The 17,102-nt window shown below is 41.9% G+C and overlaps 1 protein-coding gene across 1 annotated transcript in view; it reads left to right on the top strand.

The window, feature by feature from the left end:
* The window catches only part of LOC114474724 (alpha-2-macroglobulin), a 62,111-nt gene that overhangs the window by 38,615 nt on the left and 6,394 nt on the right, over positions 1 to 17,102 (top strand). Inside the window, exons 26-34 of the mRNA XM_028465204.1 lie at positions 2,229 to 2,385; positions 11,071 to 11,145; positions 11,215 to 11,380; positions 12,520 to 12,716; positions 12,781 to 12,996; positions 13,080 to 13,198; positions 13,784 to 13,874; positions 14,023 to 14,091; positions 14,214 to 14,319. Coding sequence (XP_028321005.1) covers positions 2,229 to 2,385; positions 11,071 to 11,145; positions 11,215 to 11,380; positions 12,520 to 12,716; positions 12,781 to 12,996; positions 13,080 to 13,198; positions 13,784 to 13,874; positions 14,023 to 14,091; positions 14,214 to 14,319 — 1,196 coding nt within the window. The remainder of the gene's footprint in view (positions 1 to 2,228; positions 2,386 to 11,070; positions 11,146 to 11,214; positions 11,381 to 12,519; positions 12,717 to 12,780; positions 12,997 to 13,079; positions 13,199 to 13,783; positions 13,875 to 14,022; positions 14,092 to 14,213; positions 14,320 to 17,102) is intronic.

The following is a 17,102-nucleotide window of genomic DNA, read 5'->3' on the forward strand; positions in this document are numbered from 1 at the left end:
TTTTCAAACTAAATAATGATCTTATTAAATCTGTGACCTGTTAAACCTGAACAACTGAAAGAATCAGAATCAATAATCATTATTTATTGGTAGAAATACTTTTAAACACTTGCTGTACATTCAGCTGACATAAAAATATTGTTTTCAAATATGTAGAATAATTGTGAATTTATCAGTAGTAGTTTTAATATTTTAGTTAATTTTTTGCAGGCACCTTTTTTGTCCGTCAAATGTATTTAAAATAAACTAAAATTAAAGAGAGATGTTATTTAACTGTTGAACCTTGTCATAATTTTATTCATTTATATATTTTTTTAAATTGAATAAAAAAATGTTTATGGTCTTGGTCTCGGATAGTGTGGTGTTGAACACAACACTATAAATAAGATGTACAAGAAACCTGATCCATCATCCTCATACGCTTTTTATTTCATTTTACACAAAATATTTTATATGTATTTAAGAATAGTGAACAGAAAACACTACAGAGTGAAGTCCACTTAGTGAGCACACACACACACACGCACACACACACACACACACACACACACACACACACACACACACACACACACACACACAGATGCTATCAGTAACTAACAGAGGCTAACAGTCGCTAACAGATGCTAACAAATGCTAACAGTCACTAATAGTCGCTAACAGATGCTATCAGTAACTAACAGAGGCTAACAGTTGCTAATAGATGCTAACAGTTGCTAACAGATTCTAACAGTCACCAATAGTCTCTATCAAATGCTAACAGTCACTAACAGATGCTAACTGTTAGTGACTTCGTCAAGATTTTTTTCTGCTTCTCGACAAAGGTTGTCACACTCTCTGTTTCTCCCTCCCTTCCACTCTTATCTCTCCCAGCTGCTGCTTTGTCTGGTCCTGTGAGCCTAACAAGAGCCTCTCTCTGTAACTCATCCAAAACCATAATAATGGAACTAATTAGTTGGTCTCTCAGTGCTATCGATCAGATTTCTTTGACAAAAAGAATCGGGGGTGGTGAACCCGCATGTCCAAGCGGGACGTTTGCGGCTGGATACACACTTGACCCTTGGAACAAGTGGCGAGTTGTGTGTCTGTCGATTCTTTCTGTGGAAGACGTGGAGGACATCTACATGATTGGAATAATGATAGTAGGCATGCTGCTGATCGGAGCTGGTGGCTTCCTAATCTATCGAAAAGTCCGTACTACGCTGGTGACTGTTTTGGAAAAGCTGCCAGTGATTTCTGAAGGATGTAGCAGAGCTCTGAACACTCAGACTCATGTGTTGATCGATATCAAAAGCAAGCAAGAGCTGCTTTTGGATCGTCTACGCGTTATGGATAACAACTGGGAGAAGTTTGAGGCCCGGCTTGGAAGTAGTAGTTACAGTAGGTCACTCATTGATTACAGCAGAGAGACCCAGGACAGAAGGCTATTGAAAATGAACATAGACTGTATATAAAACACATTGTTTATCTCCCTTTCAGCTCCCCAGCTAGCCAAGGCTAAAGCCAAGGCTAAAGCCAAGGTTGTCTCAACTCTTATCACCAGGAAGTTTCTGCAGACAGCGGCTCTTACCCCCACTCCCTCCCCCCGCTCCTTCCCTACATTCCTCCTGGAACTGTTGATGCTGAACTTTTCCACACGTCATCTGGTTGTTGTCAGTAGCACAGCTACATGTCTTCAATTCCAAAAGCCTTTGTCTGCCATCTTCCCCCCCCCCCCCCCCTCCCATCCGTGCTACTTGGAGGTGTGGTAGCAACTCCCATCGGCAGCACGCCCATGTCCCTAAATGGCTGGAATACTGTTCTTCTTCCCACCCGACCCCCTCCCCCAGCCCACCTCCTACCCAACCCTACCCACGTGCCTTGTCTGTTGTTCTATGACTGTGTCTTGCTTAAATTTATGAAACCAGTCTCAAACTGGCCATTTTCCCCTCACCCCTCCTCCTGTTTTTATTCCTTTTTCACCAAATATGTGGACGCCACAAATGGCTGCTCTGGTTGTTGATGTGTATTCTTTTGCTGCAACTACCAAGTCAAATTCCTAGTATTGTCACTAATAGTCGCTAACAGATGCTTACAGATGCTAACAAATGCTAAGTATTTAAAGCTGTTTCCTGAGGGCTACAGTCCTGCATGTTTCACTGGATGATGATTGAAGATGATGACGATGCAGGACTGTAGCCCTCTAGGAACTGAGGAGGTAATGGATGTAATCTGATTACTTCCTCCAGGCTGTCAGCGTTTGTGATGAAGTCATTTGGCGGTGCTCGTTCCTACATCTACGTGGACGCTGGTCATATTGCAGCAACCAGGAAGTGGCTGTCGTCTCTGCAGCAGAAGGATGGATGTTTCTTATCTGTAGGAAAACTTTTCCACAACGAGATGAAGGTGAAGCAGTTACCTGTCTACTATCATTATTAGGTTCCTCTGTCCCATTCTGGGACAGAGGAACCTATTGTTTTCGCTATTATATCGTTTTATTATTATACCCCGCCCGCCTTTGATCGCTAATTCGACCCCCTAAAAATGCCCGAAAACTCACCGAAATTTGCACGCACCTCAGGCCTGGCGAAAAATTTGATAATTAGGTGGCGTGAAAAAAAACGGACAGAAAACGCACGCGTAGCGTGCGTTTTCGCCGCCAAAAAAACGATGGAACCGCACGACCGCCAGGTTTGACCGATATGTACGAAAATCGCCACGTGTAGTCTCCGCCCCAGAATGAGCAAAAAGTTACATTGTGACCCCGCCCAAAACCAAACAGGAAGTCAGCCATCTTGGGTCAAAGGTCAAAAATGGCGTTTCGCCCTCGAAACGCATCTGCGCGAACTAGTCTGAGGGGATTCATCCGATTCGCTTAAAACTTGGCAACACCACATAGGACCCATTGAAGATGAAAAGTTATCAAAAGAATTTTCGTATCTGTCACGGTTTGGTCGTGGCGCCGCCACAAAAATGCAATGCTAATTTTCGTTAGCACGCAAAAAATTCCAAATCTCCATAACTCTGACACACAAACTTCGATCAGCTTCAAATTTCACACAAAGGACATGTGCCCAAGCTTGGTCATGACTGCTTTGAAACATTTCCCATCATGCCTTGTGTTTTCGACCGGTGTCATTTAAGGTCATGTACACGGTTAGCATCAACAGGACGCCGTTCTAGGAAAAAGCTTATAACTCTAGAATGCAATGTTCAAACTGCTTCATTTTTGATACACACAATCACTGTCCAGAGCTAAACAACAAACGATAACCAATTTACCCACAATGCCTTGCGTTCTCAGAGGGCGCCGCTTCTGTGGTCGTCCAACACGAGCAGCTGTAGCGGACAAACGATATGTCGTGTTGACTTCAAAACACTGTAGGATGAACCTACACAGAGGGGAGCAAATTCCTATTGAAGAAACAACAGACTGTGGTCAGTGGGAGGGGCCTATAATGACACACGAAAATCCCTCGCCATCACCACGCCATAAATACGAAAACGCTTATAACTCTAGAGTGCAAAGTTCAAACTGCTTCATATTTGATACACACGATCACTGTCCAGAGCTAAACAACAAACGATAACCAATGTACCCACAATGCCTTGCGTTCTCAGAGGGCGCCGCTTCTGTGGTCGTCCAACACGAGCAGCTGTAGCGGACAGACGATATGTCGTGTTGACTTCAAAACACTGTAGGATGAATCTTATTAGATGGAAGCACATTGCTATGGAAAATAAACCAGGTTGTGAAAAGTGGGAGGGGCCTATCATGACACAGGAGAATCCTTCGCCATCAGCACGCTGTAATAGGAAAAAGCTTATAACTCTAGAATGCAAAGTTCAAACTGCTTCATATTTGATACACACTATCACTGTTCAGAGCTAAACAACAAAAGATAACCAATTTACCCACAATGCCTTGCGTTCTCAGAGGGCGCCGCTTCTGTGGTCGTCCAACACGAGCAGCTGTAGCGGACAAACGATATGTCTTGTTGACTTCAAAACACTGTAGGATGAACCTACACAGAGGGGAGCAAATTCCTATTGAAGAAACAACAGACTGTGGTCAGTGGGAGGGGCTTATAATGACACACGAAAATCCCTCGCCATAAGTACGCCGTTATACGAAAACGCTTACAACTCCAGAATGCAAAGTTCAAAGTGCTTCATATTTGATAGACATGATGACCGTACAGCCCCAAACAACAAACGATAACCAATTTACCCACAATGCCTTGCGTTCTCAGAGGGCGCCGCTTCTGTGGTCATCCAACACGAGCAGCTGTAGCGGACAGACGACATGTCGTGTTGACTTCAAAACACTGTAGGATGAACCTACACAGAGGGGAGCAAATTCCTATTGAAGAAACAACAGACTGTGGTCAGTGGGAGGGGCTTATAATGACACACGAAAATCCCTCGCCATAACAACGCCATATATACGAAAACGCTTATAACTCTAGAGTGCAAAGTTCAAACTGCTTCATATTTGATACACACGACGACTGTCCAGCCATAAACAAAACTCCATAACCAATTTACCCATAATGCCTTGCGTTCTCAGAGGGCGCCGCTTCTGTGGTCGTCCTACACGAGCAGCTGTAGCGGACAGACGATATGTCGTGTTGACTTCAAAACACTGTAGGATGAATCTTATTAGATGGAAGCACATTGCTATGGCAAATAGAGCAGGCTGTAAAAAGTGGGAGGGGCCTATCATGACAGTAAAATCTTTCGCCATTTCTTGGTAAATGCAATATCTCAGTTGTTTTTACACCATTTTACACCAAATTTGCTCAGGCCAATTCCCAAAACAGTGGTATACGTGACCGTGGGTTACCGCCCCCGGCCGCTTCATCGGAACCTATGACGCCGCTCGCGGCTTTAATTAGGTTCCGATGTCCCAGAATGGGACAGAGGAACCTATTGTTTTCGCTATTATATCGTTTTATTATTATTATACCCCGCCCGCCTTTGATCGCTAATTCGACCCCCTAAAAATGCCCGAAAACTCACCGAAATTTGCACGCACCTCAGGCCTGGCGAAAAATTTGATAATTAGGTGGCGTGAAAAAAAACGGACAGAAAACGCACGCGTAGCGTGCGTTTTCGCCGCCAAAACAAACGATGGAACCACACGACCGCCAGGTCTTACCGATTTGCACGAAAATCGCCACATGTAGTCTTCGCCCCAGAATGAGCAAAAAGTTACATTGTGACCCCGCCCAAAACCAAACAGGAAGTCAGCCATCTTGGGTCAAAGGTCAAAAATGGCGTTTCGCCCTCGAAACGCATCTGGGCTATCTAGTCTGAGGGGATTCATCCGATTCGCTTAAAACTTGGCAACACCACATAGGACCCATTGAAGATGAAAAGTTATCGAAAGAATTTTCGTATCTGTCACGGTTTGGTCGTGGCGCCGCCACAAAAATGCAATGCTAATTTTCGTTAGCACGCAAAAAATTCCAAATCTCCATAACTCTGACACACAAACTTCGATCAGCTTCAAATTTCACACAAAGGACATGTGCCCAAGCTTGGTCATGACTGCTTTGAAACTTTTCCCATCATGCCTTGTGTTTTCGACCGGTGTCATTTAAGGTCATGTACACGGTTAGCATTTACAGCACGCCGTTCTAGGAAAAAGCTTATAACTCTAGAATGCAAAGTTCAAAGTGCTTCATATTTGATACACACGATGATTCTCCATCCATAAACATCGCTCGATGACCAAATTACCTATCATGGCCAGTGGGAGGGGCCTATAATGACACACAAAAATCCCTCGCCATAACTACGCCGTTATACGAAAACGCTTATAACTCTAGAGTGCAAAGTTCAAACTGCTTCATATTAGATACACACGATGATTGTCCATCCATAAACAACACTCGATGACCAAATTATCCATCATGGCCAGTGGGAGGGGCCTATCATGACACAGGAAAATCCCTCGCCATACCTACGCCGTTATACGAAAACGCTTATAACTCTAGAGTGCAAAGTTCAAACTGCTTCATATTTGATACACACGATCACTGTCCAGAGCTAAACAACAAACGATAACCAATTTACCCACAATGCCTTGCGTTCTCAGAGGGCGCCGCTTCTGTGGTCGTCCTACGCCAGCAGCTCTAGCGGCAAGACGACATGTCGTGTTGACTTGAAAACACTGTAGGATGAATCTTATTAGATGGAAGCACATTGCTATGGCAAAAAGAGCAGGCTGTGAAAAGTGGGAGGGGCCTATCATGACACAGGAGAATTCTTCGCCATCAGCACACTGTAATAGGAAAAAGCTTATAACTCTAGAATGCTAAATTCAAACTGCTTCATATTTGATACACACGATCACTGTCCAGAGCTAAACAACAAACGATAACCAATTTACCCACAATGCCTTGCGCTCTCAGAGGGCGCCGCTTCTTGGGCCGTCCTACGCCAGCAGCTCTAGCTCCAAGACGACATGTCGTGTTGACTTCAAAACACTGTAGGATGAATCTTATTAGATGGAAGCACATTGCTATGGCAAATAGAGCAGGCTGTGAAAAGTGGGAGGGGCCTATCAAGACACAGGAAAATCCCTCGCCATACCTACGCCGTTATACGAAAACGCTTATAACTCTAGAGTGCAAAGTTCAAACTGCTTCATATTTGATACACACGATCACTGTCCAGAGCTAAACAACAAACGATAACCAATTTACCCACAATGCCTTGCGTTCTCAGAGGGCGCCGCTTCTGTGGTCGGCCTACACGAGCAGCTGTAGCGGACAGACGATATGTCGTGTTGACTTCAAAACACTGTTGGATGAACCTACACAGAGGGGAGCAAATTCCTATTGATGAAACAACAGACTGGTCAGTGGGAGGGGCCTATAATGACACGGGAGAATCCTTCGCCATCAGCACGCTATAATAGGAAAATGCTTATAACGCTTCAATGCAAAGTTCAAACTGCTTCATAATTGATACACACGATGATTGTCCATCCATAAACAACGCTCGATGACCAAATTACCCATCATGGCCAGTGGGAGGGGCCTATAATGACACACGAAAATCCCTCGCCATAACTACGCTGTTATACGAAAACGCTTACAACTCCAGAATGCAAAGTTCAAACTGCTTCATATTTGATACACACGATCACTGTCCAGAGCTAAACAACAAACGATAACCAATTTACCCACAATGCCTTGCGTTCTCAGAGGGCGCCGCTTCTGTGGTCGTCCTACACGAGCAGCTGTAGCGGACAGACGATATGTCGTGTTGACTTGAAAACACTGTAGGATGAATCTTATTAGATGGAAGCACATTGCTATGGCAAATAGAGCAGGCTGTGAAAAGTGGGAGGGGCCTATCATGACACAGGAGAATTCGTCGCCATCAGCACGCTGTAATAGGAAAAAGCTTATAACTCTAGAATGCTAAATTCAAACTGCTTCATATTTGATACACACGACGACTGTCCAGCCATAAACAAAACTCCATAACCAATTTACCCATAATGCCTTGCGTTCTCAGAGGGCGCCGCTTCTGTGGTCGTCCTACACGAGCAGCTGTAGCGGACAGACGATATGTCGTGTTGACTTCAAAACACTGTAGGATGAATCTTATTAGATGGAAGCACATTGCTATGGCAAATAGAGCAGGCTGTGAGAAGTGGGAGGGGCCTATCATGACACAGGAAAATCCCTCGCCATAACTACGCCGTTATACGAAAACGCTTATAACTCTAGAATGCAAAGTTCAAACTGCTTTATATTTGATACACACGATCACTGTCCAGAGCTAAACAACAAACGATAACCAATTTACCCACAATGCCTTGCGTTCTCAGAGGGCGCCGCTTCTGTGGTCGTCCAACACGAGCAGCTGTAGCGGACAGACGATATGTCGTGTTGACTTCAAAACACTGTAGGATGAACCTACACAGAGGGGAGCAAATTGCTATGGAAGAAAAAACAGGCTGTGATCAGTGGGAGGGGCCTATAATGACACGGGAGAATCCTTCGCCATCAGCACGCTATAATAGGAAAATGCTTATAACGCTTCAATGCAAAGTTCAAACTGCTTCATATTTGATACACACGATGATAGTCCATCCATAAACAACGCTCGATGACCAAATTACCCATCATGGCCAGTGGGAGGGGCCTATCATGACACAGGAAAATCCTTCGCCATAACTACGCCGTTTTACGAAAACGCTTATAACTCCAGAATGCAAAGTTCAAAGTGCTTCATATTTGATACACATGATGACCGTACAGCCCCAAACAACAAACGATAACCAAAAACACCCACAATGCCTTGCGCTCTCAGAGGGCGCCGCTTCTTGGGCCGTCCTACGCCAGTAGCTCTAGCTGCAAGACGACATGTCGTGTTGACTTCAAAACACTGTAGGATGAATCTTATTAGATGGAAGCACATTGCTATGGCAAATAGAGCAGGCTGTGAAAAGTGGGAGGGGCCTATCATGACACAGGAAAATCCTCCCCATAACTACGCCGTTATACGAAAACGCTTATAACTCTAGATTGCAAAGTTCAAACTGCTTCATATTTGATACACACGATCACTGTCCAGAGCTAAACAACAAACGATAACCAATTCACCCACAATGCCTTGCGTTCTCAGAGGGCGCCGCTTCTGTGGTCGTCCTACACGAGCAGCTGTAGCGGACAGACGATATGTCGTGTTGACTTCAAAACACTGTAGGATGAATCTTATTAGATGGAAGCACATTGCTATGGCAAATAGAGCAGGCTGTGAAAGTGGGAGGGGCCTATCATGACAGTAAAATCTTTCGCCATTTCTTGGTAAATGCAATATCTCAGTTGTTTTTACACCAATTTACACCAAATTTGCTCAGGCCAATTCCCAAAACAGTGGTATACGTGACCGTGGGTTACCGCCCCCGGCCGCTTCATCGGAACCTATGACGCCGCTCGCGGCTTTAATTATTATTATTATTATACCCCGCCCGCCTTCGATCGCTAATTCGACCCCCTAAAAATGCCTGAAAACTCACCGAAATTTGCACGCACCTCAGGCCTGGCGAAAAATTTGATAATTTGGTGGCGTGAAAAAAAATGGAAAGAAAACAAACGATGGAACCACACGACCGCCAGGTCTGACCGATTTGCACGAAAATCGCCACATGTAGTCTTCGCCCCAGAATGAGCAAAAAGTTACATTGTGACCCCGCCCAAAACCAAACAGGAAGTCAGCCATCTTGGGTCAAAGGTCAAAAATGGCGTTTCGCCCCCGAAACGCATCTGCGCGAACTAGTCTGAGGCGATTCATCCGATTCGCTTAAAACTTGGCAACACCACATAGGACCCATTGAAGATGAAAAGTTATCGAAAGAATTTTCGTATCTGTCACGGTTTGGTCGTGGCGCCGCCACAAAAATGCAATGCTAATTTTCGTTAGCACGCAAAAAATTCCAAATCTCCATAACTCTGACACACAAACTTCAATCAGCTTCAAATTTCACACAAAGGACATGTGCCCAAGCTTGGTCATGACTGCTTTGAAACATTTCCCATCATGCCTTGTGTTTTCGACCGGTGTCATTTAAGGTCATGTACACGGTTAGCATTTACAGGACGCCGTTCTAGGAAAAAGCTTATAACTCTAGAATGCAAAGTTCAAACTGCTTCATATTTGATACACATGATGACCGTACAGCCATAAACAAAACTCGAGAACCAATTTACCCATAATGCCTTGCGCTCTCAGAGGGCGCCGCTTCTGTGGTCGTCCAACACGAGCAGCTGTAGCGGACAGACGATATGTCGTGTTGACTTCAAAACACTGTAGGATGAAACTACACAGAGGGGAGCAAATTGCTATGGAAGAAAAAACAGGCTGTGATAAGTGGGAGGGGCCTATAATGACACGGGAGAATCCTTCGCCATCAGCACGCTATAATAGGAAAATGCTTATAACGCTTCAATGCAAAGTTCAAACTGCTTCATATTTGATACACACGATGATTGTCCATCCATAAACAACGCTCGATGACCAAATTACCCATCATGGCCAGTGGGAGGGGCCTATCATGACACACAAAAATCCCTCGCCATAACTACGCCGTTATACGAAAACGTTTATAACTCTAGAATGCAAAGTTCAAACTGCTTCATATTTGATACACACGATCACTGTCCAGAGCTAAACAACACACGATGACCAATTTACCCACAATGCCTTGCGTTCTCAGAGGGCGCCGCTTCTGTGGTCGTCCTACACGAGCAGCTGTAGCGGACAGACGATATGTCGTGTTGACTTGAAAACACTGTAGGATGAATCTTATTAGATGGAAGCACATTGCGATGGAAAATATACCAGGCTGTGAAAAGTGGGAGGGGCCTATCATGACACAGGAGAATCCTTCGCCATCAACACGCTATAATAGGAAAATGCTTATAACGCTTCAATGCAAAGTTCAAACTGCTTCATATTTGATACACACGATGATTGTCCATCCATAAACAACGCTCGATGACCAAATTACCCATCATGGCCAGTGGGAGGGGCCTATAATGACACAAAAATCCCTCGCCATAACTACGCCGTTATACAAAAACGTTTATAACTCTAGAATGCTAAATTCAAACTGCTTCATATTTGATACACACGACGACTGTCCAGCCATAAACAAAACTCCATAACCAATTTACCCATAATGCTTTGCGTTCTCAGAGGGCGCCGCTTCTGTGGTCGTCCTACACGAGCAGCTGTAGCGGACAGACGATATGTCGTGTTGACTTCAAAACACTGTAGGATGAATCTTATTAGATGGAAGCACATTGCTATGGCAAATAGAGCAGGCTGTGAAAAGTGGGAGGGGCCTATCATGAAAGGAAAATCTTTCGCCATTTCTTGGTAAATGCAATATCTCAGTTGTTTTTACACCAATTTACACCAAATTTGCTCAGGCCAATTCCCAAAACAGTGGTATACGTGACCGTGGGTTACCGCCCCCGGCCGCTTCATCGGAACCTATGACGCCGCTCGCGGCTTTAATTATTATTATTCCTGGTTTTTACCCACAATGCTGTGCTGCTGTAGGGCGGAGTCAGCGACCAGGTGTCTCTGACGGCCTACATCACCGCTGCTTTCCTGGAGCTGGACGACAACGTCATGGTACGTTAGCATCCACCAGTGTTTGATAGTCATTGATGATAGTCATCATTAACGTGGAGATGATTGCAGGAACCGGTGGTTGAGAACAGCCTGAGGTGTTTGAAAGCAGCAGCTTCTGCTCAGAGGGAGAACCTGTATACCACCGCCCTGCTGGCCTACACCTTCGCCCTGGCTGGAGACCAACAGATGAGGAGCCAGCTCATCTCCTTCCTGGACCACAAGGCCAGCTTCCAAGGTTAGACCACACCCTGTTCCCACGCTGCGCAGACCCATGCCACATGACCTCCTGATGCATGGCCCTCCACCATGATGGAAGAACAAGCCACCACAGGAAACGTTTTAGTGAAGCAGATGATCCACAGCGTTGGTAAACGTTAGCGCTGTTAGCGGGATGGAGTACACAAGTCTTTCCTCAGGAAATGAAACTAAACTAAATGAACTCAATAGTTTTATTTGCATTGATCTAAGTGTGTAGATCTATTTTTCACACAAATTTATGTCATCAGTAAAATAGCTCAGATTCTGAAGAACCAGCATTGCAAACTCATATTACAGATGAATTATGAAAAATTAGCCCTGGATTTAACCACATTATGAATAAAATCAGCCAAATAAACTGGTTGTAAACTTTTCTCGTGGTCTATAGTGTATGACATATAGATGTAAACATAAGTCACTCCTGAGAAATAAGAAACATCTTCATTCCATTTATCAACAGGAACGTTCCCACCAATCAGACCCCGTTTCTCCTTCTACCGACTTCTCTCAGTTTCTGGTAAAGTGTCAACATAACCTTCAACAATCGTTTAACTCGTGAAATAACTCATTATTCCAGTAAACACATCCGTATAGAGCCGTCATTTTCCAAGATGGCGCTGGGTCAATGTGCCGTGACGTCAGTCGCAAGTGTCTATTGGACGCTGACTGACAGTGAGTGGGAGGAGCCTCTCCCAGCTGTTTGATGTGCCTTTGTCCCAACCTGAAAGCCTTGCTAGTGTACAGTATGTTAGCATACATTAGCGTACATTAGCATATATTAGCGTAGGATAGTATATAGTAGCATACATTAGTATATGTTAGCATACTGTATATTGGCGTACATTAGCATACATTAGCTATGTTAGTGTATATTAGCATACGGTAATGTACATTAACGTGTGTTAGCATCGGTTAGCATACATTAGTGTGCATTAGTGTATGTTAGCGTACATTATAATACGTTAGCATATATTAGAGTAGGTTAGTGCATTTTACTGTACATTAGCATGTGTTAGCGTAGGTTAATGTTTGTTAGCGTAGGTTAGTCTACATTAGCGTACGTTAGCCTAGGTTAGCGTACGCTAGCATACAATGATCATTGAATCTGTGCTGCAGGCGGCACTCGTCACTGGGTGAGAGAAGGAGCTTCTAAGAAGAAGTTGGACTCTCTGGAGGTGGAGATGACCTCCTACGTGCTGCTAGCGCTCCTCTCCGGTCCATCCCTCCCTGAGTTTGGTCTTGGTTATGCTAGTACGATCGTGCGTTGGCTCACTGGGCAGCAGAACCCGTACGGAGGATTCTCGTCCACTCAGGTGAGACTGAGCCACATCTGGTCTCAGTCCAAACTGAGACTGACTCTGATCATGTGACCTTTAGGACACGGTGGTGGCGCTACAGGCGCTAGCTAAGTACGGTGCTGCCACCTACAGCCCAGAGGGCAGCACTACAGTCACAGTGACATCATCAGGAGGATTCCACAAAGACTTCACAATAACCAATGACAACAGGCTGCTGTACCAGGAGGAGGAGCTTAGCGAGATCCCAGGAGAGTACACACTCAGAGCGGAGGGGCGGAGCTGCGTGCTGGCACAGGTGAGCGTCATCATCATCATTTGAAATGTGGTGTTATTAGTGGATGGATTGGTGCAGAACTTTCTTTGGCTCCGCCCCCACAGATCTCAGGCTATTACAACATCCCGCCTCCTGCAGATTTCTCCTCCTTCAGCCTCTCAGTCCAAGCCACGCCCCACTGTAACATGACCCGCCCACAACTGTCCCTGCTGGTGATAGTCAGGTACTGCACCCACTGTAGCTCACAGTGACCTTTGACCTTCAGCAGTGGCTTTACCTCGTCTTCACCTATCACAGCTACACCTGTATCACAGGACGCTTAGAACATTTAGAACATTTAAAACATTTAAAACGTTTAGAACGTTGCTCCGTTCCACTCTGGTTCCGTTCAACGTTCCAGAGGACACACAGCTGAGTGTGCTGTGGAGGCCGGCCAGGGATGGTGAGGAAGTTAAATTAAAAGTCAAACTATTTAACACTGTGACATTTACAAAGAAACAAAAAGAATTCATGAAAACGTTTCAACGTGAAGACGTTTTAAATGATGTCATCATTATTAATGTATGCAGGTGTCAGCGTTTACCATTGGTTCTTTGTTTTCTTTACAGCAGCCAATATGTGGGTGTGGCTTGTGTATGTGTTCAGATATTGTTGGTGTAAAATTTTTAGAACCGAAACACAGAAAAGTCAGGATAACTTGTATCACAGATTTATTAATATGACTGTGTGTGTGTGTGTGTGCGTGTGTGTGTGTGTGTGTGTGTGTGTGTGTGTGTGTGTGTGTGTGTGTGTGTGTGTGTGTGTATAGCTATCAGGGCAGGAGGGAGGAGACCAACATGGTGATCATCAACATTAAGCTGCTCTCTGGTTACGTTGTGGACAAAGCATCTCTGCAAGCAGTGAGTACACGTTGGTTAGTGCACGTTGGTTAGTGCACGTTGGTTAGTGCACGTTGGTTAGTGCACGTTGGTTAGTGCACGTTGGGCTGCAGACTCATGTGTGTGTGTGTGTGTGTGTGTGTGTGTGTGTGTGTGTTTGCTGTTCCAGCTGCAGAAAGATCAGACGGTGAAGCGCGTTGAGCTCAATGATGGACACGTTGACGTGTATTTAGACGTGGTGAGAATCAATGGTTGTGATTGTTTATTCATCTCATCCTGTTCATGTGTGTGTGTTTATACAGAGCTGTGTGTGTGTGTGTGTGTGTGTGTGTGTGTGTGTGTGTGTGTGTGTGTGTGCAGCTGAAGAAGGATGAGAAGAAGCTCCTCCCACTCACACTGGAGGAGGATCAGGCTGTGAGGAACCTGAAACCAGCCGTGGTCAAAGTCTACGATTACTACCAGACAAGTAGGAGCTGCTCCTTTAGTTGCTGCTACCATAGACATTATAACACGTAGACGCGCATCCACTGCCCCGCCTACTACAGCGGTGCGTCAACAGGGCGGCCATCTTGGACCGCTAGCAATCGCTCCTATAGTTCATTACATCTATAGAGGAATAATGTGTTTACATTATTATAGTTAAATCATTCATTTCTATAGCATTTTACACAGGGTTTGATAGATGTATAGATAGATAGATAGATGTATAGATAGATAGATGTATAGATAGATAGATAGATAGATAGATAGATAGATAGATAGATAGATAGATAGATAGATAGATAGATAGATAGATAGATAGATAGATAGATAGATAGATAGATAGATAGATAGATAGATAGATAGATAGATAGATAGATAGATAGATAGATAGATAGATAGATAGATAGATGTATAGATAGATAGATGTATAGATAGATAGATAGATAGATAGATAGATAGATAGATAGATGTATAGATAGATAGATGTATAGATAGATAGATAGATAGATAGATAGATAGATAGATAGATAGATAGATAGATAGATAGATAGATGTATAGATAGATAGATGTATAGATAGATAGATAGATGTATAGATAGATAGATGTAGCTAGCTAGATAGATAGATAGATGTATAGCTAGATAGATAGATAGATAGATCGATTGTTATAGATAGATGTATAGATAGCTAGATAGATAGATAGTAGATAGATAGATAGATAGATAGATAGATAGATAGATGTATAGATAGAAGATGTATAGATAGATAGATAGATGTATAGATAGATAGATGTATAGATAGATAGATAGATCGCTAGATAGATAGATAGGATAGATCGATAGATAGATAGATAGATGTATAGCTAGAGTGATAGTAGTAGATAGATAGATAGATAGAGTATAGATCGATAAGATAGATGTTAGATAGATAGCTAGATAGATAGATAGATGTATAGATAGATAGATGTATAGATAGATAGATAGATATAGATAGATAGATAGATAGATAGAAGATAGATAGATAGATAGATAGATCGATAGATAGATAGATGTATAGATGTATAGATAGATAGATGTATAGTAGATAGATAGATAGATAGATAGATAGATAGATAGATAGATAGATAGATAGATAGATAGATAGATAGATAGATAGATAGATAGATAGATAGATAGATGTATGATAGATAGAAGATAGATAGATAGTAGGATCGATGATAGATAGATAGATCGATAGATCTAGATGTATAGATAGATAAGATGTATAGATAGATAGATGATAGATGATAGATAGATAGATAGATGATAGATCGATCGATGATAGATAGATAGATAGATGTATCGATAGATTTAGATGTATAGATAGATAGATAGATAGATAGATAGATCGATATAGATAGAGATAGTGTATAGATAGTTAGATGTATAGATATATATAGATGTATAGATAGATAGATGTATAGATAGATAGAATAGATAGATAGATAGATAGATAGATAGATTAGATAATAGATAGATGTATAGAGATAGATAGATAGATAGATAGATAGATAGATAGATAGATAGATAGATTCTAGATAGATAGATAGATGTGTAGCGATAGATGATAGATAGATAGATAGATGTATAGATAGATAGATGTATAGATAGATAGATGTATAGATAGATAGGTGGATAGATAGATAGATAGATAGATAGATAGATAGATAGATAGATAGATAGATAGATAGATAGATAGATAGATAGATAGATAGATGTATAGATAGATAGATAGATCGATAGATAGATAGATAGATAGATAGATAGATAGATAGATAGATAGATAGATAGATAGATGTATAGATAGATAGATAGATAGATAGATAGATAGATAGATAGATAGATAGATAGATAGATAGATAGATAGATGTATAGATAGATAGATAGATAGATAGATAGATAGATAGATAGATAGATAGATAGATAGATAGATAGATAGATGTATAGATGTATAGATAGATAGATAAATATATGTATAGATGTATAGATAGATAGATAGATAGATAGATAGATGTATAGATAGATAGATAGATAGATAGATAGATAGATAGATAGATAGATAGATAGATAGATGTATAGATGTATAGATAGATAGATAGATAGATAGATAGATAGATAGATAGATAGATGTATAGATAGATAGATAGATAGATAGATAGATGTATAGATAGATAGATGTATATATGTATAGATGTATAGATAGATAGATAGATGTATAGATGTATAGATAGATAGATAGATGTATAGATGTATAGATAGATAGATAGATGTATAGATGTATAGATAGATAAATATATGTATAGATGTATAGATAGATAGATAGATAGATAGATAGATGTATAGATGTATAGATAGATAGATAAATATATGTATAGATAGATAGATGTATAGATAGATAGATAGATAGATAGATAGATAGATGTATAGATGTATAGATGTATAGATGTATAGATAGATAGATAGATGTATAGATAGATAGATAAATATATGTATAGATGTATAGATAGATAGATAGATAGATAGATAGATAGATGTATAGATGTATAGATAGATAGATAAATATATGTATAGATGTATAGATAGATAGATAGATAGATAGATAGATAGATGTATAGATGTATAGATAGATAGATAGATAGATAGATGTATAGATGTATAGATAGATAGATAAATATATGTATAGATGTATAGATAGATAGATAGATAGATAGATAGATAGATAGATAGA

The sequence above is a fragment of the Gouania willdenowi genome, chromosome 13, assembly GCF_900634775.1.
Source record: "Gouania willdenowi chromosome 13, fGouWil2.1, whole genome shotgun sequence".
NCBI classification, from domain to species: domain Eukaryota; kingdom Metazoa; phylum Chordata; class Actinopteri; order Blenniiformes; family Gobiesocidae; genus Gouania; species Gouania willdenowi.